The sequence below is a fragment of the Protopterus annectens genome, chromosome 9.part0 (assembly GCF_019279795.1).
Source record: "Protopterus annectens isolate FY-2018-M chromosome 9.part0, PAN1.0, whole genome shotgun sequence".
Lineage (NCBI taxonomy): Eukaryota > Metazoa > Chordata > Ceratodontiformes > Protopteridae > Protopterus > Protopterus annectens.
In genome coordinates this window covers 1,895,936,301-1,895,964,191 of record NC_056743.1, presented here as the reverse complement: position 1 = coordinate 1,895,964,191, position 27,891 = coordinate 1,895,936,301, and the positions used below count along the sequence as shown (strand labels likewise).

The 27,891-nt window shown below is 40.5% G+C and overlaps 1 protein-coding gene across 1 annotated transcript in view; it reads right to left on the bottom strand.

Moving 5' to 3' along the window:
• LOC122810818 (complement C3-like) overlaps positions 1-27,891 on the bottom strand; it is a 1,708,896-nt gene that overhangs the window by 128,723 nt on the left and 1,552,282 nt on the right. Inside the window, exon 32 of the mRNA XM_044082377.1 lies at positions 26,484-26,574. Within this exon, the coding sequence (XP_043938312.1) occupies positions 26,484-26,574 (91 nt within the window). The remainder of the gene's footprint in view (positions 1-26,483; positions 26,575-27,891) is intronic.

The window sequence follows — 27,891 nt, the reverse complement described above, 5'->3', positions numbered from 1 at the left end:
TTGGTGAGCTTTCAGTTGGTATTCTGGACAGTTGGTAGGTATAATTTTGGTCTTTTTCTGTAGTAGTGGTTGTGGGGGACAAGGGTAGTTCGGAGGTTTATGCGTTGGTGCTATGGCAGTTGCAGGATTTTGCTAAGATGTAGCATTGCTTGGTTGGGAGACAGTCACTTGTTTCCCCTTTGTATCGTCCCATTAGTGTGAGGTAGCTGTGCAGAGGCTTTCTTTAGCAGGTTTACTGCAGTTAATGTGGTAGTAGCATTGTTGAAATGGAATGGTGAGGGCCCAGTGCAGCTGGCATCAAAATGACAGAGAATTTTTGCAGTATGAGGAATAAGTAGATAGGATGCATTGTTGGTTGATTTGAATAGCCATTTTTTTTTCTAGCTAGAGGCGTTGGTGGCATGTGGTTGAGAGGTTGTTGCTGGGGGTAGGGTTTTGGGTAGTTAGTTATCGGAATGTGCATTGGTGGTGGTGGTGGTGGTGTAGTGATTTGTGGTTTTCTTTTGTCAGGCTGTGAGAAGCTTTTTGGGGGTTTTGGGTAGGGGGAGAGTGGCAGCTGTCCTGCACATGCATGGTGCAACATGGTTTGTCAATGTAGTGGGACCCTGCCTTGATGGTACAGCTTTTAGCACAAAGGGAAGTTGGGTTGGAGGGAGCAGGTTTCTTGGCTGCCCAGAGTTTCTTGGTATATGCACATTTTTTTTTCCTCATCTTCACATCTTTGGTCCCCCTTCCCTCAAATGAAGGCCGAGGAAAGATTAGCCTGGCTTTGGCCTTTATTCCCCTCTGGAGCAAGTACAGAGTTCAGTTGCTGGAGTGCAGGTTCATTAGTTCGTTAGTGGAATTCTGCCAGTAACGTTTGCTTGGGAGGCATGCTGGCCTCTGTAGTCCAAGTCATACCTTGTGGTTCTGGTTTCGTGTTGGTCAACTGGCGTGCATAGGGCTCAAGGTGCACTCAGGTGCTGTGGGGGGTGTTGGGAGTGCTTGGTGTAGTTTATATATATAAAAAAATACTAAAGGAAAGTGGGGTGGTTGTCAACATGTCAGTTACTTTTAGAGTGCTTGGCTTTGGTTTGCGCGCTCTGTGACATCAGCTCATGGCCTTGAGGTTCGTTGTGGGATGTGCACAATTAAGGAAAGACTTCTGCATTATGTCTACATCATATGTTTTGGGTGGGGAGCGTCACAAGCAAAATCTCTTTAATGCAGCATGGACTGATTTTTACTACTGACTGAGTAAATGAATGACTCCAGTTCTAAAGAACAAAAGAAAAGCATGTGAAGCCGCAGAAAGTCTAACTTTAAAAATGTTTTTTTCCCTTAATTATGGTTAACAACGTTGTTGGGAACTAATTGGTTGGGAAAAGAGTGGTATATTATTTATAGAATAGGCCCCTTTGTAATGCAATCATTTGTTTATTTCGCATGGATATTAGTTGTATTGTAAATCTGTCAGGTGCAGAAGAAATCTTACGGGTATTTTTGTTAACGCATCTTAAGATTCATTGGGGTTTTGCATGCGAGAGTAAATGCATTTTAAGCAGTTGCTGAAGGAGATAGCCAGTGGTGGTGCATACTGTCATTAAAAAGTTATGATTATGTGCGGATGAAGTATTTACAGGTTTTTCTTTTACAGGTAGGTGGAAGGAAGGTGGCTTTGACAGGCGAGAGAGGGTGTCGAGGTTGTTGTTGGTTGATGGAGTGGTGTGAAAAGAGGTCATGGTCTTTCAGCAAGGCAGTCACATATGGAATTGTTATATTTTCTTCCCAATAGTTACAATGTAATGGTTTGTTTACTTGTTTTGGGTGGGGAGCATCAGGAGTGGAAAAGGAGAAAAAAAAAGGATATTTTACCTACTTTAAAGAGATCTCATTGGTATGATGGTATGCAATGGGGTTTAATAACCAAATAGTATGGTTTGTCTTGCTGAGTGGCTAGAATGCCATGATGGCTGTTGAGCTGTTTTATTGCTTATAAGGGATAGTTAGTGTGATGGTGGGATTGCCAGACAACGGGCTTTTATGATACTATTTTGGTTATTTTGAGCAGTGAAACGGGGTTGGGATTAGGCATCATCATTTGTTTTTGTTTCTGTGTGGTTTCAGATGGTGGGCTTTGTGTTGGTTGTCCAGCTGAATGGTAATGTTGGGAAAGTCTTGAGAATTGTTAATGATCTGGCATTAAGAAGAGCTCATTTAGTTATTACTGGATTGAATGGTAAATGAGGTTGCAGTTTGGTATGATGTAGTTGACTCTGCGTGGTTTTTATAATGCCCTTGAAGTCTTTGTGGAGCTGCCATTGGTCAAGAAGTAAGGATTATTTAGCTCATGTGCAGTGAGTATGCTAGGTTATCTTAGCATAGGTGAAGGGTCAGTGTTTTTGGCAACCGGTTGTTTTGTTATATGATAGGGTTTTATGAGTTAACTATATCCACCTTGGTTAGTGGGGACAGGGTACACCTAATGATGTTTGGCTGGATGCCTTAATGTTATTTTAGGTTGCTGGAAGTGTGCTGCAGAGAGGGGGGGATCAGCCTGGTCAGGCTGGTGGGCAGAGAAGAGTGGCAGGCTTTCCCTCTTCTGTTCCCCCTCTGGGGCTGGATGGTCAGTTCAATAAGTTGGAAAAGGAAACTGAGCGGTTACGCTGCTTGACAAGTACATAACTAAGCAGAGGAAGCTGCTTATTTGGTTGATGGTATAATGCAATAAATGGTAATGAAAGTGAGCGGTTATGCTGCTTGTTAAGTATATAAGTGAGCGGGTGAAGCTACTTATTGGATTGATGGTATAAAGCAATAAATGGTAATGAAAGTAAGCGGTTACGCTGCTTGATAAGTACCAATAAATGGTAACGGAAGTGAGTGTGTACACTGCTTCAGAAGTAGGTGAGTGGAGGCATGGACGCTGCTTACTGATCAAGATGAGCAGATTTACGCTGTCCTGTCCTAAGATAATGTTACATGGATATTAATTCATATGTATCATGTTTGGTTGAAATGAATGAATACTGAGTAACATTTATGTTTATGGAAATTGAATAAAGGTTGTCAAATGTCATTCTGTGTAATGTGTTTCCTGAAGGGGACCTGGACAAATGAGGTTTGGAACAGACCATTTTATCCAGGGACATCTTCAAGATAGGGGTTTAGAGTTGCAGTATTTGGGAGGATAGAGGGAGGATAGGGTTAAATAGGAATGGATGAGGTTTGGGAGGAAGTGAGGTAGGGTGGGGAGGGGCTTATAGGATGTTAGGCAAGTGTAACTGGAATAGGAGTCACATTTTGGCATGAACTTGCTACCCGCCCTCCCTCCCTCTTTTTATTAGTTGGGATGCGGTTATCTTTAGTTTGGACAGGGCAGAGAAGAGGGGCAGGCTTGCCCTCTTCTGTTCCCCCTCTGGTGCTGGATTGTCAATTCAATAAGTTGGAAAAGGAACGTGAGTGTTTACACTGTTTGACAAGTACATAACTAAGCGGAGGAAGCTGCTTATTTGGTTGATGGTATAATGCAATAAATGGCAATGAAAGTGAGCGGTTACGCTGCTTGTTAAGTATATAAGTGAGCGGGTGAAGCTACGTATTGGATTGATGGTATAAAGCAATAAATGATAATGAAAGTAAGCAGTTACGCTGCTTGATAAGTACCAATAAATGGTAACAGAAGTGAGTTTGTACACTGCTTCAGAAGTAGGTGAGTGGATGTATGGACGCTGCTTACTGATTAAGATGAGCAGATTTACGCTGTCCTGTCCTAAGATAATGTTACATGGATATTATTTCATCGGTATCATATCAGAAGAAGCTATTAACAAAGTCCAATCTTGGCTCTGCCTCCCGCCTTACTGACACTCTTAATGACTCTGTTTTAATTTAACCACCATATCCTCATTTTCTCTAGCACTGTATAATATTTCTAGAACTGTTTCTACTGTGCTTCCTCTGAAAATGGGATCCATGCCCAGTCAGACTTTCCCAGTAATCAAATGTAAAATAAATAATAAATAAATTATAACTGAAATTATTTTTTTTAATATTTCGGTATCTCATGCATTTTATTTTTTGCTAAATCCCTTATTTTACATTCACTACTTATTAAACCAAAATCTTTATACTTCTTAGCATAAGTTACTTTTTCAACATTTCTTTGTTTCCCTTACTAACCAAAATTATCTAATCCATGATAATAAAAATACCAGAAACTTCAACTTTCACATTCACTCCTCAGTCTTTATTCAAAAACTTTTTAACAACTTCCAGACAAATAAGTGTCCCCATTTTATACCATTTCATAGACTCACGTGTCCCCTAAGTGACCAGTTTCCTTTGTTCTCCCTTGGTTGTGTTACACTGTTTCCTTACCTTTACCCAAGTTACCATAACTGACTCCTCCTACTTGTCCCACTTGGTGCTATATAATCAGAACCCCCCCCCCCCACTATGTGTTCTCATTTAACATGCGATTCATTCACTAACACTACTGGGAAATTTATTTCAGTTACCAAACCCCCTGTAAAACAAGTTTTAGTGTCATCACTCATTATGTCTAGTTCACCCAAGTCATTAACTTTAAACACGTGTCCTTTTTCTTATCTTTATTGCGTCCGTCAGTCTGTTCTTCAGTAATCTGATGTGTCATTTACATGGTCATTGTAATGCAGGAGCTTACAACGGTGGCAACAAGGTTTGGCAGCATAGCTCTCAAACTCTTAGCACAAAAATTCGAGGCAAAGACAAAAATAATGGGGGACAAATCCCCAAAAATAGGGGCACAATGGCATGAAACTTACAGAACCAACCGATATCACCAACATCCTGGCAGATTGGTTCAGTGCTAACTTTACCCCCCTCTCACCCCCTAAAGGACCCATATCTATACCAGAAGAATGCAGAGTTCCTGTAATCACAACTACGCAGGTAAAACTGCTCTCTCTAAAGCCAAGAACACAGCATCTATAGGATCGCACAATATCCCAGGCTGCGTTTTACACAAAATTCAGAAAGAACTGGCTTCCCACCTAAGTTCCATGTTCAGTCATAGCCTCACTTCAGGCTTTGGGCCCACTGAATGGTACACAGCAACAGTTATCCCAATCCACAAAGGTGGAGTCACCACGGACCCTGGGAACTATCACCCTATTAGGCTGATGAGCCTTGTCTGCAAGACAATGGAATGTATCATCATGGAACTTATAAACAAAGATATTGGTAACCTCCAAACTCTGGACCCCACCCACTTCAGGTTTATGAAGGGTAGATCATGTCTCCTCAGCCTGATAGATTTCTTTGAAGCAGTCATCAAAACCATAGATGAGGGTAAGGTGGTTCACACAGCCTTTCTTGACCTGGTCAAGGCTTTTGACACCATCTCCCATTCTGGAATTATAGATACACTCATTAAACTAGGTATAAATCCCTACATCATAAGATGGGTTGCCAACTAGCTTACTGACAGAACCCACACTGTGAAAGTTGCAGACTCCAACTCCGACTTTGTTTATAAGTGACAAATGGAGTACCACAGGGTTCAGTCCTGGACCTCTCCTGTTTGGTATCTATTTCTCTGAAGTACAGGCTAACACAACACAGAAGGTCTCTGGATAATGAAGTTCACAGGCGACTGCAAATTAGGAGCCATAATCAAATCCCCAAATGATGTGGACATCCTACAGAAGGGCCTCACTGAGACAGATGCCTGGTGTCAAAGACATGGCCTCAAGCTCAATGCCAAAAAATGCATTGTCATCCCGTTTGGTAGAAACAGTGTACCCATAAACTACCACATAGGAGGCAGTCTACTTAATACTGAAAGTGTGAGAAGAGACCTTGGGAGCCAGGTAGACAGTAGTCTCCCCTTTGATAATCACATCGTCACAGTGGTCAGGAAATCCTTCTATGTGGCACACCTCATCACAAAAGGGTTCTTATTGCGAACAAAGAGGTCATTGTTCCCCTCTACTTGTCACTCATTAGACTGATTATAGAGTACAATGCCCCTTTTGGAATGTACCTCACAAAACATCTACAACAGCTGGAAAGGCCACAGAAGTACCTCACAAAGAAGATTACCAGCCTCAAACAGATGCCCTATGCTGACCATCTCAAAAAACTCCAGCTTTACTCCATCGCATATCGCCTACTCCAAGGTGACATCTGCCTAACATAAAAAGCTATGTCAAACTCAGAGCTGTTGTACATGCTTCACCTAAAGAAATCCCATTCCCTCTGAGCTACATGCTCTAGGGACCTTAAACTTGTCACCACAATAAACAGAACATGCTGCAGGGATAGACTCCTGTCCCAGAGACTTCCCATTCTCTGGAACAAGCTATCCATCTATGTCAAATAGAGCACCTTATTAGCACTCTAAGAGTGGATGGGAAATAGGAAATTTACCCTGGGGATCACTTCTATGGCTCTGTTAGACAGGGGCACAGGAAAATAATTTTCTTGGGTGGCAAAAGCCAGGGAACCCTGTTGGCTAGGCTTCTTTAGGCCCTGGAGCTGATAGCCTAGTACCTACCTATGAACCTATGAACATATAAAATGTTGCTTTTATAAACTTAGAAAGTAGCTAGAATAAAAGTTCTTGTGCTACCAATCATTTTCTGAAGGATATGAAGTCTGAAACTCAAATGACTATCATTATTAAGTGAATCCAGTCCTTACTGATTTGCCATAAAAATCCAGAAAATCACAAATTCTGTGGGATTCAGACCAAAAATGTGGGGCAAAAACCAGGACATTCTGCAAAAATCTGTACAGTTGAGAGGTATGTTTGGAAGCCCATTCTGAAAAGGGCACTGATCTGTCAAAGAAAGCACACGCTCAGTCACCCCCCTCACTCACTCATTCACTCACTCACTTACTCACTCACTTACTCACTCTCTGACTCGCATGCTCATTGACTCACTCACTCACTCACTCACTCATTCATCCACTTGCTCACTTACTCATTTGCTCAATCTCTCACTCACTCACTCTCACTTGCTCACTTACTCACTCACTTGCTCGCTCACTCACTCATTTGCTCAATCACTCACTCACTCACTTGCTCTCTCACTTGCTCACTTACTCACTCACTTGCTTGCTCAATCAACCACTCACTTGCTCACTCACTCACTCCCTTACATCCTACTCACATACTTACAAGTAGTTTGGATACTGCCAGTTATCCTCCTGCATATCTTTCTGAGTGGACAGAAAGAGAGAAACCACAGAAACTGTACACAGGCACAGGGAGAGCATGCGGACCCTGTGCAGAAAGCACATCAGCTGAAAATTAAACTGGAGAGCTTTTTGTAGTGATATGCCAAATTGCATACTGTCCACCAAACTTTATTCATAATTGCACAAAGTCTCCAACCTACAATATGTCTCACTTAATGTTTACATATTTTTCATTAACTAAATTACATCATATATTTTAAATCAACAGATTTACACATATTAAATATCTTTAATTTTATATTTCATTATTAACATGTTTAATAAAGAAACCTATTTCCCATCACAAAACCCACAAACTAATATTCTTACTGCCTTTCCTTTTTTGTTTCCCAAACTGTAGAATATTTTTCCAGAAAAAACAAAAAACATGCCTCTATCTGTGTATTTTTTTTCTCAAGATACGAAAGAACAATTCTCTCAATGTGACATTTTTGGTGCTAGAGTGAAATGCTGACTCCCTGACAACTAATGAGCCAAAATAAATAAGGGTGTAGAAAAGAATTTTAATTGTTTTTAAGGCAAGCCCCATGCAGCTCAGTGAACTTATATATACCAATTTCATCATCACCACCAACTTGAAGAAGGGAGAACTCTCCTAAAACAAGTGAATCATTGCTGGGGCACACCTAGAAACTTCAGCAGCAATGATAAATATGGAAACAGTGTTTGTGTTATGCCTTTTGTCTTTTTCTTCATACTACTGACCCTTGAGCAAGTGCAGGGATGTCACCAACGAGGAACCTTGTTCTGCAAGTAATGCGCACAGCAATTGCTAAGAGTCTTAACGCTTTATTAGATCCACAAGTAAGAGCGTTTTCGCCACGGAACACCGTGGCTTCATCAGAGAATAAAAACAGTCAAATGAATTATACAATATATATTGAACTAAAACAGGAAGTGACATCAATGTACATCCTCTGATGCCGCAGCAAAGTTATTGTATAAAAAACATAAAATTATGCCCCATATACATACAATGTGATACGGAACATAAACGCTTCATCTTTAAAATAATTATACATAATTACAAGTAAGCAGGCTCAACCAATGTGTATAGAACCACATGTAAGACAGTTTGTTCTATGGGGTACAACTAAAGATAAATAGTAAATGGTAAATGAGTATGATCTAAGCAACATACCATATATCCACACAAACCAACAACATACACCACCTAAATTTAAAAGCGGCGAGAAAGGGGGTCTAACAATCTTAAGGAACTCTTACAGAGAGATGCACATGAAGGGACTTTTTACAAAAGGAAAGGAATGTCTAGATGTGGATTTTGTAAGTTTTGTAATAACGTCTGTGTGGGGGAGTCCTTTCAGGTGAGGGACACTAAGTACGTTATCAGGTTACCCCTGAATTGTGAGACTAGATCTATTGTCTATATTGCTATGTGCAACTGTTGTCGGGGGTTCTATACTGGGAAAACTGACAGACGGTTGCGGGACAGAATGTACGAGCATTTATATGCGATTAGGAATAACAGAGAGGATAATGCCTTAGCTAAGCATATAGTCTCGAACCCAGGTCACAGCTTTATGTTCATGGCCATAGACCACGTACCTGTAAGAATAAGGGGAGGACCTTTCTCCTTGATTTTGGAGAATAGGGAGTTGGAGTGGCAACTGCGCCTGGATGCATTCAACCATCCTGGCCTTAACAGTAACTGTAACATCGCCCCGGTTCTAAAATTGAGAAGCTACCTTAGATAATTTTAGGCTAGATCACATTGGGAGAAAATGTTGTACATTGTTAGTGTTTAGCCACTCATTTAGGTAGTTTGTCAAAGTAGCCACCTATATTAGAACATGTTTATAATAACTAAAATAATACATACAGTTTAGGAACAAACATATACATGCACACACACCCCCTTTCTCGCCGCTTTTAAATTTAGGTGGTGTATGTTGTTGGTTTGTGTGGATATATGGTATGTTGCTTAGATCATACTCATTTACCATTTACTATTTATCTTTAGTTGTACCCCATAGAACAAACTGTCTTACATGTGGTTCTATACACATTGGTTGAGCCTGCTTACTTGTAATTATGTATAATTATTTTAAAGATGAAGCGTTTATGTTCTGTATCACATTGTATGTATATGGGGCACAATTTTATGTTTTTTATACAATAACTTTGCTGCGGCATCAGAGGATGTACATTGATGTCACTTCCTGTTTTAGTTCAATATATATTGTATAATTCATTTGACTGTTTTTATTCTCTGATGAAGCCACGGTGTTCCGTGGCGAAAACGCTCTTACTTGTGGATCTAATAAAGCGTTAAGACTCTTAGCAATTGCTGTGCGCATTACTTGCAGAACAAGGTTCCTCGTTGGTGACTTTTTGGTTTCGTTATTTTAATTTTGTGTGTATCTGTTTGTTTTGGAGGATACCTGTTGGTTCAGCAGTTTTTCGGCACAGCGCTATGGCAAGTGGCAACAATGGAGATGATATGGACTTGGCAGTTTTATTGGCTGGCCTATCGAGCAGACTCGACCAAATGAATTCACGGATGGACGATATGCAGGTTGCATTTCAAACATTAAAAGAAAAGCATCCGGAAGGGGCTGGGTTGACGGGGCTGAGCCAGGGCAGTGACAACGACTGGATCCCAGCCGCACAACCTGAACGGCGTCCTTTGGAGGCCTCTTGTACTAATTTAGAGAATAGCCAGAACAACAGGACTTTTCGGGTGGACAACGTTTCCTTTAATGAGGAAGGGATCCAGACGCCTAGCGCCCTATGTGGGAGCGGTTTTGAACACTCGGTCTAACGGTGACAACCTGACGGACCAGGACATTAACACAAACAGTACCGCTGGTAGGACTGATGGGTTACCCAATCTTGGTGGTTGGTTACTGGATACTACCGGCTTTATGTTTGGACATGAAGGTATGTCTACTGGCACTGACTTACTTAATGAGAACATATGTTTAACTGACAAACTTAAGCTGTTTGACTCCAAACTGCTAAAACTTAAAAAGCTGCAGTTGGAGTCGGCGTACTTTAAACAGTGTATTGCTGAAAAGTTGGTACCGAAGGGACTAAGAAACAACTTTATGCCGTCAGGCCTTATTTCCGACTCGGACTTTTTACTTGATTTAGAGTCCTTGTTTCAAAAACAAGGTATTGAACTGCTTGACCTTATTGTGAAGTACTATGCAATACACATTGACATTTTGCTGAACGATATAAATGATTTGGACAAAGATGTTAAAGCTCATCTCGACTTTAGTAGATACAGATTTGACTATGGGAGAATTTTGTCTAGTATAGATACACTTTTGATAAAATTAAAAGGTAATAAAAACAGGAAATTAGTTAGGGACCGGGAGGCATATTTGAAAAAGGTTGCCTACCCTAACTTAAAGGGAATTGGGACAACGCGTACAGGTACAGGTAGGGTCAATTCAACAACACAAATAGAAGAGAGTGACACTAGACTGGAAGACATAATAGAGGAGGATATCTTTGAAGGCACTGTTAGTGACAATAATTCAGAACCCAGAAGGAGTAACAGGATTAAGAGTAATGCTAGGAACAAAGGGGGACTTGGTAACCCTCAGAGTGGTTTTAGTAACAACAGTAAATCGAACAAACAGAACACGAGTTACAATAATAGTAATTTTTTAGGCCAACGCGACAGGAGGCCCTATGGGAACAAGAGAAAGAGTCAGACGTAGGTCCGAGTGATGAGGGGTTAGATAGTTGTTTAGACAACATGGTTTTTCCGGACCAAGTATTGGAAACAAACTACCCCACCATTCTCACGAATAATAATGGTGATTTCAGGATTTACAACTTTTCGGACATCACGCTTGACAATCAGTTGGTTGAGCTATTGGCATTTGGCAATTCTTTTGTGCCAAGTAGGAATGGTAACATAGCTAAAGAAATCATAGAACTTAAATGTTTTGTAAGGAAGATGAACCTTCAAATTATGTTCAACCAACCATTTGACGATGACAACCCAACTGAAGAAGTGACCATGACTCATAAGTTAAGATTGGCCAGTGTGTTCAATCCCCCTTTGAATCCTATTTTGCAGTTGTTTGAAAACAACTGTGAAATGGATTTCAGATTTCTAGCTAACAGTATTAACAACAGATCTAGGATTAAACAACATAATGTTACTAGAGAGCAGATGGTACTCCTTGAGGAGGTTAGTCGCTTACCTGTAATGGGTATTAAAACCTGATAAAGGTGGGGGGCTTGTTATATTTCACAACACTACATACAATGAGAAGATGTCATTATTATTAGAAAGTGATGCCTACACAGCATCCTCAAAGAATGAAGTCAATGGCAGCATTCAGAGAATTAGGGGTTATTTTAGGGACCTTTTTTTGACGGGTAAAATTGACATGAATATGTACAATTACATCGACATATCTTGTTCAAAGATACCCGTCATGTTTGGTATCCCTAAAATCCATAAGAGCATCAGTGACCCCCCTATGAGGGCACTGATTGACGGGAGGTCGTCCATAACTTATCCATGTTCAAAACTTATTACCCAGATACTGGATAAGTATATTAAAGGTATTCCTAGTATTTGCAGGGACTCATGGACGTTCCTTGATAACATCAACCGTGTACCGTACCATGATGACAACAACTTGTTGACCATTGACGTCATTGATCTATACACCTCCATACCACATTTGGAGGCGGTGGAGTGGATTGGCTCTATGTTGATCAGTTTTGGTGCCTCTAAACTTGAGGTTGACTTGGCCACTGAGTTGCTGGAAATTGTGTTGACTAGCAACTATTTCTCCTTTAATGGTGATTTCTTTTTGCAGAAACGCGGAGTGGCCATGGGCTCCCCCTGCGGTGCGGGGGTAGCAAACTATGTGATGGGTTATTGGGAGGCAAACATCGTGAACAGGTTTCTTGGAAACAGTGACCTTGTTACATTCTATACCCGGTTCCTGGACGACATGTTTTTGTTGTTCAGGGGCTCGGAAGCGCAAGCAATAGAGTTTGTGGAGTCTATAAATTCTTCAACTGAATTTTTGAAATTTACATTTAGGTTTTCAGTTGAAGAGATAGACTACCTTGATGTAAAATTAGTGAAAGATACCACAAACAAGGTTTTCACATCAACTGTGTACAGGAAGCCGACGATTGCAATTCTTTCCTGCACTTCACCAGCTTCCATCCATATAAACAAAAAAGGTCCATTGTGAAGGGCCAGCTGGTGAGGGCAGGAAGAATGTGCAGTACTCTAGTGGCCTTTACTAAGGAATGTGCACTTCTTAAGGAAATGTTTATCAACAGGGGGTACCCTGATGAATTGCTGGTAGAACTCATTGAGGAAGTTACGGTAAAAAGGATAAAAGGTTTTTACAAACCCTTACTTTTCCAGCAAAACTTAGCACTCAATTGTTTTGGTGTTAGTTCAGGGCAGGATAGGAGTCCCGATGTGACCGGGGTGAATCCTACAAGCGTACTTGTAGGACCTAAGTGCAATTTCTCGTTGAGTTTCGTTACTACCTTTAGTATGAACACTCAAAGTATTTTGGACATCATTAGAAAAAATTGGTACCTTATTTCTTCTAATGGTTTTCTAGCTGAAAAACTAGGGACGGAACCTAGATTCATATTTAGTAGGTCTAACAATCTTAAGGAACTCTTACAGAGAGATGCACATGAAGGGACTTTTTACAAAAGGAAAGGAATGTCTAGATGTGGATTTTGTAAGTTTTGTAATAACGTCTGTGTGGGGGAGTCCTTTCAGGTGAGGGACACTAAGTACGTTATCAGGTTACCCCTGAATTGTGAGACTAGATCTATTGTCTATATTGCTATGTGCAACTGTTGTCGGGGGTTCTATATTGGGAAAACTGACAGACGGTTGCGGGACAGAATGTACGAGCATTTATATGCGATTAGGAATAACAGAGAGGATAATGCCTTAGCTAAGCATATAGTCTCGAACCCAGGTCACAGCTTTATGTTCATGGCCATAGACCACGTACCTGTAAGAATAAGGGGAGGACCTTTCTCCTTGATTTTGGAGAATAGGGAGTTGGAGTGGCAACTGCGCCTGGATGCATTCAACCATCCTGGCCTTAACAGTAACTGTAACATCGCCCCGGTTCTAAAATTGAGAAGCTACCTTAGATAACTTTAGGCCAGATCACATTTGGGAGAAAATGTTGTACATTGTTAGTGTTAGACACTCATTTAGGTAGTTTGTTAAGGTAGCCAACTATATTGTAACATGTTTATAACTAAAATAAAACATACAGTTTAGGTATAAACATATACATGCACACACACCCCTTTCTCGCCACTTTTATATTTAGGTGGTGTATGTTGTAGGTTGGTGTGGATATATGGTATGTCGCTTAGATCATACTCATTTACCATTTATTATTTATCTTTATTTGTACCCCATAGAACAAACTGTCTCATATGTGGTTCTATACATACTGGTTGAGCCTGCTTAATTGAAATTATGTACAATTATTTTAAAGATGAAGCGTTTATGTTCCGTATTACATTGTAGGTATATGGGGCATGATTTTATGTTTTTTATACAATAACTTTGCTGTGGCACCAGAGGATGTACATTGATGTCACTTCCTGTTTTAGTTTAATATATATTGTATAATTTACTTGACTGTTTTTATTCTCTGATGAAGCCACGGTGATCCGTGGCGAAAACGCTCTTACTTGTGGATCTAATAAAGCGTTAAGACTCTTAGCAATTGCTGTGCGCATTACTTGCAGAACAAGGTTCCTCGTTGGTGACTTTTTGGTTTCGTTATTTTAATTTTGTGTGCAAGTGCAGGGATGCTTAGAGAAACTAATTCCTACCCCTTATCACAATGTTTTCTCTGTTTATATGTTACCTTTTCTTTTTATTAACCAATGCCTGTCATCAGTCTTCTGTCATCTTCCTCCTCCTCTTCTGTTCTCTCGTCTTCCATCTTTGAAGCTTTCAGGCACTTGCAGTGCTGTGAAATCGATTTCCTAACACATACTTTTTCCTCGTTTCACCACTTGAACCTTGTCTGCCCAATCTAGCATACATTCAGATTCTTCAGTTATCACTTCTTTCTACACATTTTTTTACAGTTCATGCTAATATGTAACTCTCCATTATAGATAAAGTAATTGACCTCTGTCAATATAATCTCAGTGCTTTAACTTTTCACCTGGCATTTTCAGTAGCACAATCTCTAACCACCCCCAAGATCATATTCCACACTTAGCTTTTAACCAATAGACATTTTTGTGTCCTACTCCACAGTTCTAAGTGTGACCAGGATTTTGGATGTTGTAACATGGTTCTTTCTAAAAAAAAAAAACATACCTGCAGAGACCACCTTGAATTAACTGAGCTCAGTTCACAGCACCTCCTGCTTTCTTTGAAACCTGTATATGCAAAACAGCAAATTTTGTTCTCTTAGAAAATACACACTGTCATACCTCTCAACTGTACAAATTTAGCAGAATGTCCAGATTTTTTGCCTCATATTTTGGTCCGTTTTTCGTAAAACTTGTGGTCTTCTGGCAAGTTAGTGGCAAATAATTAAAGACTGAAGTTAGAAAATAATGACAGATATTTGAGTTCAGACTTTATAACCTTTAGAAAATTTGGTACTTACTGTCAAGGAGCCTCAATCCTCACCACTAACACCTCATACATGAGGAAAGGATAACAAATACACACAGTAAAGTACAATTTCCCTTAAGTGCACACAGAGATCACAGTCAGTCTGGGGCTGGTTGCTCCCTTGCTCACCAGGTCCCCAATAAGACTCCCCACTGGCACAGCTATAGGGTCCAGATCTCAGCCTAGCTGGCAAGCTAACCTCCAGTACCCTCTCTGTCCAACCAATGCTTCATGTCTCTGCCCAAGTAGCTGACACACACACACACACACACACACACACACACACACACACACACACACACACACACACACACACACACACACTTTGAGATAAGTATTTATACAACTTCACAGACACTCCTGAGAAAGGCTGACACAGATTCTCCAGCTGTGCCCCTATACCCAGACTATACAGTAGTAATTACTGCCACCACCAGCTAATAATTATCAGCTGCCCAAAGGCCCTTAAAATGATGTCCAATTATTACTGTGCAATATTATTATCCAATTGGTAGTATAGCCCAGGGCTAAAACTATAGGAGTGGCTTAGACAATAAGCTCTATAAATATGCAATGTACTCTAGAGCTTAACTTTTCTCTACACAAACAAGCCACAGTTTAAAAGGTTTTAAAAATATTTAATAATAAATACTAAAAACACAAGACAATACTACTACGCCACAGTGCTATTTGAGAGTTCTGAGATCACACAGAAACTTAAAATAATTCCGTAGTACACTTCTGACATAACAGAAAAACACTTCTAATCTTTATAGTCCTTGCTATTTCTACAAGAAAACATACTTCTAAAGTAACTTTCTTACATAGAGCAAGGCAGTGCTGAGATGAATAGTCAGACAAAAAATGCTTACAGTCTCTCTCTCTCTCTGAGCAATAGTTTTTAAAATCACTAACAAACATTTCTGCTGGGCCCTCCCAGATTACATCATTTTGACACTTAGGTTTCCCAGTATACACATTACATCATTTTGACACTTAGTCTTTAGTTCCCATGCCAATAGGCTACATTATTTTACAATCTAACTCCTGCTCAGAAAACTACAACAATAAATGACATTCCACATGTACACTCTAGTAATTATTCCTTAAGTTAAAAAATAGAAATAATGTGTTCAACTTGCCTCTTCGGCACCACTATCAAGATCAAAGGACAGATTTGAAATACTTTTAAATTCAAAAGAAATATTTGAAATGCTTGACTTAGTTTTCCTTACAGCAGAAGGCAATGTTGCTACAATCCTGAAGTTCGACATTTTACAGTGTTTTCTTTCATTTAAGAAACACGCCTGTATTTTACATTAATATTTACAAATGTCAGAATTATGTATCAAATTCTATTTGGCTAGGCTGGCAGCACTCACCCATCTCTACCAGTCTTCACATCTCCCCCTCCTACCTGGAGAACTCAAGCTAGTTTTTTAAGTGACCCTTGAGAAACTCTGCTTGAGAGGGCTAGGTGTATCTGAGTGTACCTCACCCCATTCCCTGTCATGAGAGCCCATTTGCATTGGCATTGCTACTCCCACTGCTGTGCTGCACTGACATATCATATGCTTGCAACCCCAAGCTCCATCTTAGCAACTTAGCATTTTGCTGACTGGCTCTGTTTAACCATGTTAGAGGGTTGTGATCTGTAACTACAGTGAATTTTCTTCCATACAGATAAGGCTCAAGTTTCTGCAGTGCCCACACTATGGCTAGACATTCCTTTTCTACAGCTGCATAGCATTCCCCCCTGGGTTGGAGCCTATGACTGAGATAAACCACTGGGTGCTCTTCTCCCTCTGAAGAAATCTGGCTAAGTACAGCCCCCACCCCATGGTTCAAAGCATCCACTTGAAGAACAAATTATTCACTGTAATCTGGACTAGCTAACACAGGGGGTCCTACCAAAGCTTCTTTAAGCTTCTGGAATGCCTGCTCACATGCTGGGGTCCACACTACCTTGTCTGGCCTGTTTTTCCTTGTCAGGTCTGTGAGGGGAGCAGCTATGGTACTATACTTGGGGATGAACTTTCTGTAGTACCCTGCTATCCCTAAGAATGCCCTCATCTGCTTTTTAGTAACAGGTGCAGGCCATGCCTGAATGGCTTCCACTTTGGCAGGTTCTGGCCTTATCCTGCCACTCCCCACTCTATGTCCTAGGTAGGAGACCTCTGCAATACCCACTTGACATTTGCTCGGCTTAATGGTCAACCCTGCCCTCTGTAGTCTGCCCAGCACCTCCCTGACATGCTAAAGGTGCTCTGGTTAGGAATGGCTGTAGATGTCACTATCATCTAGGTAAGCAAGGGCAAACCCTCCTGCTCCTGCTAGGTTATTATCCACCAGCCTCTGGAAAGTCGCTGGGGCATTCTTCATCCCAAAGGGCATCTTTGTAAACTCATACAAGCCAAAAGGAGTCACAAAGGCTGACTTACCTCTAACACTGAGAGTTAAGGACACCTGCCAGCAACCCTTGGTAAGATCAATGGTTGTAAGATACTTAGCCCCACCCAGCTGTGCTAGGGCCTCATCTGTCCTAGGCATGGGGTAAGCAACTGACTCTGTGTGACTATTTAATTTCCTGTAATCCACACAGACCCTGGTGCTGCCATCCTTCTTTGGCACCAGCACTACTGGCGAGGCCCAGGGACTGTTGGACTCTTGAATCACCCCTATTTCCAACATCTCATGTACCTCTTCCCTTAGAGTCTATTTGACTCTGTCAGGCACCCTATAAGGGGCCTGCCTAATAGGCCTTTGGGGTCCTGTATCCACCTGGTGTTGCACCAGGTGGGTGCACCCTGGTTTCCCAATGAACATGTCCCCAAATTCCAGCAACACTGCTCGGATTTCTCGAACCTGGGTAGGAGATAGCTGCTGGGACATTGCTAACCCTTCCACTGAGGTGTCAGACCAAGCCTCACTTGGGAGATCTTTCCCCAGATCTCGCTCAGACTCCTCCTGCAATCCACTACAAATGCTCAGCACAAGGGCCTCCCAATCATGGTATGGTTTCATCATGTTAACATGGTACAATTTGTGCCCCTGTCTTCTGCCTGGCAGTTCCACCATATAGTTAATATCACTTACTTTTCTTACCACCTTGTAGGGACCCTCCCAAGCTGCTTGCAGCTTGTGCGTCTGACAGGAATGAGAATCATTACCTGCTTCCCCACAGCACATACTCTCTAGCTTGAGCATTCCTGTCATATCACACCTTTTTCTGTTGTTGGGCTTCTGTCAGGTTCTCTTGGGCCAAGTCCATGAGTACCCTGAGCCTGGTCCTGAGATTTAGGATATATGCTACAACAGACTCCTTGTGAAACACACACTCACCTTTGCACTCATCTCGAATTAAATCTAGAGGTCCCCTCACCCTATGCCCATACAGCAACTCAAAGGGTGAAAACCCTGTGGATTCTTGGGGAACCTCTCTGTAAGCAAACAACAGATGGGGCAAATATTTGTCCCACTCCCTCTTAAACTGATCTGCTAATGCCTGTAGCATGGACTTGATTGTAGAGTTTAACCTCTTAACAAGACCATTAGTCTGGGGATGGTAGGGGGTGGTCTTCATGTACTTCACCCCACAGGACTTCCACAGACAAGCCAGCAGGTCTGACATGAAATTGGCACCTCTGTTAGACAGTATTTCTTTTGGGAAACCCACCCTGCTGAAAATCTCCAACAAAGCATTTGCAACCTTTTCTGCCTTAATGGAGGAAAAAGCCACTGCCTCAGGGTATCATGTATCATACTCCACTACCACTAGGATATAATTTTTCCCTGTGGAACTTGGGGTAATCAGAGGACCCACAATATCCATACCTACCCTCTGAAATGGCTCCTCAATCACAGGCAAAGGCATCAAAGGAGCTCTCACCTTGTCTCCTGTCTTGCCTACCTTTTGGCACTGCTCACAGGTTCTGCAGTACATTACATCTCTGGAAATTCCAGGCCAATAGAAGTTCTGCATAATATGCCTCTTTGTACGTTTTATGCCCATATGACCTGCAAAGGGAATATCATGGGCTATGACTAGAAGTGCCAGACAGTAGGCTCTAGGCACTTCCAACTGCTGTACTCTCTCACCTTCTATCCCTCCCTCAGAGGTCCACTCTCTGTATAGTAACCCTTTGTCCCAGTATACAGATTCCTCTTTTCCTTGAGAATCAGGTTCCTCCCTAGCTACCTGCCTCAGGCCATGCAATGTAGGGTCTGAGAGCTTAACCTGTCTCAACTCTCTCCTTGTAACCCTTCCCAGCTCCCCTTCCACAGGAAGTCTGGCATCCTCTGACAGTGGTGCTTCACTGTCAGCCTGGGTACTACTACTCACCTCTACCTTTGCAGTTACCCTGTCCAATGAAACATGAGTACCTACAAGCAGTCGTGGCTCACCTTCAGTCTCACTGCTTCAGCGTAGCTCACTCCCTGAAGTAGCCCCCTCACCAGTCCTAGCTGCAAGTTTGCAGTCTGTCTGGGTCTCCCCCAGGCTACCAAACCCACATGCTTGTCTCCTAGCATCACTGTGTGTAACTGCATAAGTGCATGGTACTGCCTCATCCAAATCCTTCCCTCTCAGGACATCTGCAGGATGGTAGCTCGGTACTCCTGTTGTCTCAAGACAACCTACTATTGGCATTTTGTCTTTCCCACTTACTGGCTCCCTCGCCTTTGGTTCCCCACCTTGCCACCATGGACACCTGTATGCCACATGGCCCCACTGGTTGCATTCAAAACATTTAACCCTAGCTCCTGGACATGTACCTGGACTAGTGGCTTCCCCTGCTACTGGCAGATTCTGTTGGGGCAGTCTGTGCTGCCCACCATGGGTTCCTTTAGACCCATGAGCAGTACTGGGGTCTCCTTTCTGTGCAGGGCTCTCCTGCTGTCCAGGTATAGGTCTCCCTTCTTCCCCAACTCATCTGAAGTAGCACACTGTCTATCAGCTAACCAGATCCTCATGCCATCAGGCAAAGTGCTAATGGCTTGTTCCCTCACCAAAAGGTCTGCCAGTCCTTCAGAAGTGGTGACCTGACATCCACTCACCCAGCTATGAAAATAAGTGCTCAGTTCAGCAACATATTCACACACACTTTCATCTGCCTTGCATCTATGCTCACAAAACTTTTTTCCTGTGCATTTCAGGTGTTAGCTTAAAACATTCTAAAATACATTTTTTTACAGCAGTATAATCAAAACAGTCAGGCATTTTTGATAAAAAAGTCAGGAACCATACCTAGAGCCTTTGGTCAACATTATACTGCTTGCAAACCCTCTCAAACATATGAATGAAACTATCAAAATTATCCCCCTCTTTAAATTGAGGAAGAAATTTACTGACCTGTTGTGCTTCTGGGGTCCAGTTACTCCCTTCCCCATTACCTCCATGACTCTGGCAAAGAGTCAGCATTTCCCTCTCATGCCTCCTCTGATGCTCCTTTTCTTTGGCTTCTATCTCCAAATGCCTGGCCTCCACCTCAAGTCTCTTTAGCTCCAGCTGAATTTTTAAGTCCCCTGCAGAACGGTTGAGCTGCCCATTCTCTGAGGACAGTGTATCTCCACTGCCAGTCTGATTGTCCTTTGCAGAAAGGTTGAGCTGTCCATTCTCCGAGGATCTTGTCTCTCCACTGCCAGTCTGATTGCCCTTCTGGATGCTGTTTTCTGATGCAGCTGTAACCAAGGCTGCAATCAGGTTTGCCTTATCAGGTTTCCATACACCAGTCCCCTAGCCTGGCACATCTCCACCAGCTGGCTCCGTGTCAGCTTTCCATACTCCTTTGCTGATATGCTGCCTGCTCACCCTGACTAACTAAGCTACTAAAAGAAATAAAACAATCATGATCTGAACTCTGAATATTCAGTGCGTGGCTGATTTAGAGTACAAAACACCTTCAGAGATCACTGTACATAAGCTACAGGATTCACTCTACCCACACCACTACACGCCAATTAGTATTTGCCAGCTAATTAATATGTGATGTGGATATTCCACTAATGCCAAAGAATTAATATGTGAAGTGGATCCCACCACACTGCCACCAATTAATGTGTGTGGTGGATATCCCAACCACTGTCACCAATTCATATGTGATGCCTGTGCCCTTCCCAGCAATGAAGGAGCCTCAATCCTCACCACTAACACCAGAGAAGGCATCTCATATTTGAGGGAAGGATAACAAATACACACAGTAAAGTAAATTTCCCTTAAGTGCACACAGAGATCATAGTCAGTCTGGGGCTGGCTTTCTCCCCAGGTCCCCAATAAGACTCCTCACTGGCACAGCTATAGGGTCCAGATCTCAGCCAAGCTGGCAAGCTAACCACCAGTACCCTCTCTGTCCAATCAGTGCTTTGTGTCCCTGCCCAAGTAGCTGACACACACACACTTTGAGATAAGTATTTTACAACTTCACAGACACTCATGGGAAAGGCTGACACAGATTCTCCAGCTGTGCCCCTATACCCAGACAATATGGTAGCATTTACTGCCACCACCAGCTAATAAGTATCAACTACCCAAAGGCCCTTAAAAGGGTGTCCAATTATTACTGTGCAATATTATTATCCAATGGGTAGTATAGCCCAGGGCTAAAGCTATAGGAGTGGATTAGACAGTAAACTCTATAAATATGCAATATACTCTAGAGCTTAACTTATCTCTACACAAACCAGCCACAATTAAAAGGTTTTAAAAATATTTAATAATAAATACTAAAAACACAATACAATACTACTACACCACAGTGCTATTCGAGAGTTCAGAGATCACTCAGAAACTTAAAATAATTCCATAGTACACTTCTGACATAACAGAAAAACACTTAGTCTAATCTTTATAGTCCTAGCTATTTCTACAAGAAAACATACTTTTAAAGTAACTTACTTACATAGAGCAAGGCAGTGCTGAGTTGAATAGTCAGACAAAAAATGCTTACATTCTCTCTCTGAGCAATAGTTTTTAAAATCCCTAACAAACATTTCTGCTGGGCCCTCCCAGATTACAACATTTTGACACTTAGGTTTTCCCAGTATACACATTACATCATTTGACACTTAGTCTGGAGTTCCCAGGCCAACAGGCTACATTATTTAACAATCTAAAACCTGCTCAGGAAACTACAACAATAAAAGACATTTCACATGTACACTCTAGTAATTATTCCTTAAGTTAAAACAATAGAAAGAATGTAACAAGACTCAAAATAGTCAGTAAACCGAGGGATAAAAGCTCAGTAGTCACAAAAAATAAACAAGTAAACATATGTAAAACATGCCAACTACGGAGCTACCATGTAATAGGTAAGGCAGCCAAACGAGGACCACCCATGAGGCCTATAGTAGCAGGGGGTGGTTGGGTCACGGAGCCCTTATCTCTGTATGTAGAGAAGTATATGCGCCCTGTGATTAGTTTGGACTCGTTTGTTTTAAAGGACTCCAAACAATTTCTAACCGACCTTTATGGTTGTGTGGGTAGCATGACTGATTTACAAGATATAGCTTTTGTCACGATGGATATCCAATCACTGTTCACTATGATACCTAATGACCTTGGTATTCAATTCATTCAAAAATACCTAAGTCTACATAGTGATTATACAAGTGTACAGATAGAGCTGTTATGCTTCCTTTTGGAAACTGTCCTTAATAATAATATTTTTATTTTTGGGAAGAATATTTATTTGCAGAAACATGGCGTAGCCATGGGCACTTCTTGTGCCAATAGCTACACCAATATGTTCCTTGCTCAATGGGAACATGATGTTTTGTTTACACAGAACCACTTTATAGAGCATGTTCTATTTTATAGGCGATTTGTGGATGATTTGTTTATTTTATGGCGTGGTCTTTACTCGGTGTTTAATACCTTCTTTGAAGAAGTGAACAACCTGATGACTTGCTTGAAATTTACGTTTAAATTTTCTCCTGATTTTATAGATTACCTTGACGTGTATATTCAGAAATTGGATTCGGGTATCATTAATATTGAGGTCCATCGTAAGGCATGTCACAAGAATGCTTTCTTATTTAGGACGAGTATGCATCCTGGTTACATCTTTAGGAATTTAGTTAAAGGGCAAGGTATGAGAGCATCTAGGATGAACTCATCTGAAAGTGTTTTTTCCTCTGAACTTACCAATATTGGTGGAAATTTGATAGAAAGGGGCTACTCGCATGTAGAGTTAGAGAGGCAATGGAATGACCTTACATCTTTGAGAGAAACTAGAGCCAAACCATATTTTGGCCCGAATGAGTATACACCCACACCTCTTGTTAATACCAGGACCAGGTTCACTAAAGTTCCATTATATTTTTCAAGTGACACTGGATATGTTACGAAACATTTTGAGCAATATTGGCCAATTCTTTTAGTTGACAGTGAGATAGGGGATATTGTTGGTCAAACCCCTAGTTTTAGGTATAAGAATCATAAGAACCTGAAAAGGTTGTTGTGTCACAAGAATGAGAATAGAGGTTGCATGGATTTTGGGTTTACTGAGCCTTGTGGCTCATGTAATTATTGTTCTTATATTAGTACTGAGAATGAGTTTTTTCATCCAGATACGTGCAAGTCCTTTAAGTTTTTAGGTCACCATGATTGTATGTCCTCTAATATAGTGTACCTGGCAGTACGTAATAACTGCAGTGCATTCTATGTTGGGAAGACTAATAGAGTTTTACGTGATCGTATTAGAGAACATTTGTATAGTATAAGGAAGAAGTTACTAAATAATGCACTTTCTAAACATGTCAATGAATTAGGCATAGAGTACACCTTTAATTTTAGGGTTATTGAATCCATCAACAATAGTGTTAGACAAGGGGATATCAGGACATACACAGAGTACAGGGAAACCTGTTGGATTATTGTCTTGAGGGGTGATAGGGGTAAAGGTTTAAATGAACGAGCCTCTATCAAACCTGCTTTGAAAAGAAGGAGGCTACATAAATGATTCATTTACTCGTGCTGTTTTTATTTGTAATAATTTTTTATACATACATATATATATAATCTCTTATTCATGTTCTGTTATTTTGTTATAATAGCTTAAGTATATGTTTTTATATATACATATATATATATATATATATATGGATGTATTACATGAAATAGGTTTTTGTCTTTTGTAATTATTTAGAATAGTGGTTATTTACCTTTAAGATACTTTGTTTGCTAATTGGTGCTTTAATTGACTAATGAAACCTATATATACCCTGGTTTGTTCTGATTGTAGATGTTATTAAGTCTGAAGAAGCTTATAGTGAAAGCGCTCACCTCTTGTTATAATAAACCTGAGTTTTTATCCTGGTTTCTGTGTTCCTGTGTGGACTTTTATCAACTGTTTAAGTTGGACTGAAGCTGAAAACCATCCTTTTGGATTTTTACTCGGAGGTTTTCCTCGTTTGGCTCCTTTACCTATTACATGGTAGCTCCGTAGTTGGCTTGTTTTACAAATAGAAAGAATGTGTTCAGCTTGCCTCTTCAGCACCACTATCTAGATCAAAGGACAGATTTGAAATAATTGTAACTTCAAAAGAAAGATTTGAAATGCTTGACTTGGTTTTCCTTATAGCAGATGGCAATGGTGCTACAATCTTGAAGTTCAACATTTTACAGTGTTATCTTTCATTTAAGAAACAAGCCTGTATTTTACATTTATATTTACAAATGTCAGAATTATGTATCAAATTCTATTTGGGTAGGATGGCAGCCTTCACCCATCTCTACCAGTCTTTACACTTATGTATTATCACAACCAGATTTGTAACCCAGTATAATTCCTGATGTTACTGTGAAACAAATTTATTGGAAATTAAAAAGAGGTGTGTGACGTCCAAAGCACTATTGTATCACCTAGGTTCTCAAACAGGAACAGAAGTAACGGCCACATTCCTCTTCTCAGGGAACGTCCTTTAGTGCCATGACTTAATGCAAGATAAAATGAACAGGGCAGTTATTACAATAACATGCACAGATTCTTCCACAGTGAATTGTCTTTGTTCATACTCAAGTGGAAAACCAGTTACAGCAAAATAGAAATCATTACAAGACAAAAAAACAACACATGAATCATAGTCTGTCTTGAGGTGAAGCCTGTTAGAGAGGCTTGCACTGCTATAAATAAAAAAACACAATTTAAAAAGAAGACATCACTGCACAAAAGACAAACAGATCGCATGCCTTACTTCAACCCTACATAAACTGTGACCAAAAAAAACCAAAAAAACGGTTAAAAATGCACATGTAAATAAGCACTTTATGGCAAGCCTGAACAGCTGCTGTTACTGGCAAGCTGCTACTGTATGCCTTCCCCAAATCTTCATTCAGTTTCGGTGGTAAAAGGCGATACCCAGGAGGAGGGATTTTTACCATTTTTTCCTCTCTGTTTCAGAAGCAATGTGATAGAAAACAAATGTGGAGTTTACACACCCTGTGCCACTGCAGGATAAACTACTTTCAGTATAAGTTTAAGAATTACAGCGACTTCAAAATCTGGTTGTGATAATATGTAAGTACTAAAAATTCATGCTAATGCAAAACCTGTTTTTCTGTCAACTTTCTAAGTCTGTAAGAGCAATATTTAAAAACTGTCCTTATTTTTAGGACTTTGTCCCAGTTTTAATTCTGGATTTGTCCAGATTTCTTGCTCTAAAAGGTTGAGAGGTATTCACGTAGTACAGCTTTTCTCTTCCAGTATGAATGACAGTCCTTTAAAGTAACAGCAGTTAAATGCACTAGATATATAATATGATATTTATGCATATATCAGTCTTTAAATCATCATTTAGAGTTTGTCATACTTTGGTTGGCAATCTTTTCAAAGTGTCTTTCTTTCTTTTACTGCTGACATCTATAGACTCACACAGCAAGAAATGATTCTGCCTCTTATATCTCAGATGTTATGCAAATTTTCCTGACATGAACTTGTCTCCAGATAACGTGGCTACTTCTCCTGTTACTCCATTCCCTTTCACCAATCACTCCATTGTTTCGGATCCCAGTACTGCAGTTTGTGAATCGGACATTTCATCCAATTTAAACATAAGAGAAACGGATGTACTGTTCTCTTCATTTTCAATGGTCGGCAACATAATTACTTTGTTTACTTCACTATTACCGTCTCCATATTGGCTTTGTTCTACCATCCTGCTGCATAGAAACTTCACACCCCAAACAATAAAGCTGACAATTCCACCCCCAGAAAAGAATAAGGGAATTTTCCCAGTGTCCAGTCTAAACTTCATCACTTCCAAAAACACTCAACCATTTGTCTCCTGAAAATAGGCCACAGGCCTTGTGGGATTATCCATGCCAACCAAAGTCAGTAAATAAATCAGGCCAAATACTGTCCATATAAATCCAGATAAGAAGGCACAAGGGATCTGTGGTAATATGAAATGATCAGTATTCAGTACTGCTTCATGCTGTCAATGCATTATTATTACCTTGGCAAAAGCATTACTGTTTGTGAAGTACAGTTCGTAACCCACCTTCACTGATGATTGACCATTGGTTAATTTTCCAAAAACTAGAATGAAAACAATAAATGCAGGCAGACCTTGTGCAGCACATTATTTTACAGTACTTGTCACATACACGTTTTCTTACCTAATTCATCTTCTTCAAAAGATACACGTAAATCAAACTTGTTACACTTGCTTAGGTCCTCTTTAGCTATTTCATTATATATGGTCAGTACCTTAAAACATAAACACAAGGTTTGCATTAACAATCGATCTGCAAACACAGCATCACAAACAATGCCTTGGCACTGAGTTTGTAAATATAAACAGAATAAACAATGCATTTGTTATACAACAGTAAATGCAAACAGCAAACAATAGAGCTATTCAAATATGTTAAATACCAGGAAGCTGTTTATTGTTCACTTAGTTTCCCAGAATAAGGTTGGATTTCCATTCCACATTTCACATGTGTATCTTTTGCTTCTTTATCCACGCTACATGAAACTAAGTGAAAAAATACAGTGTCTCGTTTCTAAGTACCCTAATGTGTTAGCCATGAAAGTGGAAATGTAAATACAACAAACTGTAAATTAGCAATGATCGTGGAAACCAAGAAAACACTGCACCTGCAATGAGCCTACAAATTTAAACAGAGTGAATATATTAGAAATGTGTCTCCTACAAATTCAGATATTTTAAATGTATTTAAGACTTGTAGCATTGAGCAGAGAGTACTGATCTAAAATGTGCTCCAGATGAAGCCAGGCTGCACAAGCACTGAATGAAGTGTTAGCCAGAGGAGATTCAGAGCACAATAGGACATGCAACACATTTTTTCCTTTTATGTTGTAAGACAAAACACGAGCAGAGTAATTAGATGTCAGCCAGCATCTTCAGGTGATCCTACTCAAATGTGTCAAGGAAACATGCTCAACACAGGGAGGGATTATTATGCAACAAAGGGTTTCATTTAGGCACTGATGGAAAGGCACAGGAAAATGAAGCATGAACAATGACCATGCAAAACAAACAAACATAAGCAAAGCAAACATTGCATCTCCAATGAGCTGGCAAATGCACCAAAGCAATACATGAGCCATAAGCTTGCAAAGGTAATCATGGCAAATGATGTATTAGCAATGACCATGCAAAACAAACAAATATAAGGAAAGCAAACATTGCATCTCCAATGAGCTGGCAAATGCACCAAAGCAATACATGAGCCATAAGCTTGCAAAGGTAATCATGGCAAATGATGCATTAGCAATCAGCCAGCGAATTTAAGTGCAAATAATGCATTAGAAATAAGGTTATAAAGATAAACATAGAAAACAACACAAATGTTTGAGCCTATAAATGTAACCACGGCATAAATGCATTAGCAACAAGCAAGCAAATCTAAAAACAATAAACGACTTAATATTCAGCCTTCAAATCTAAATACAGCACACCATGCATTAACATTGGACTTACAAATACAAACGTATCAAAAATACGGGTCTGTAAATGCATTAACAGTAGACCTAGAAATGTAAATACAACAAAGTACA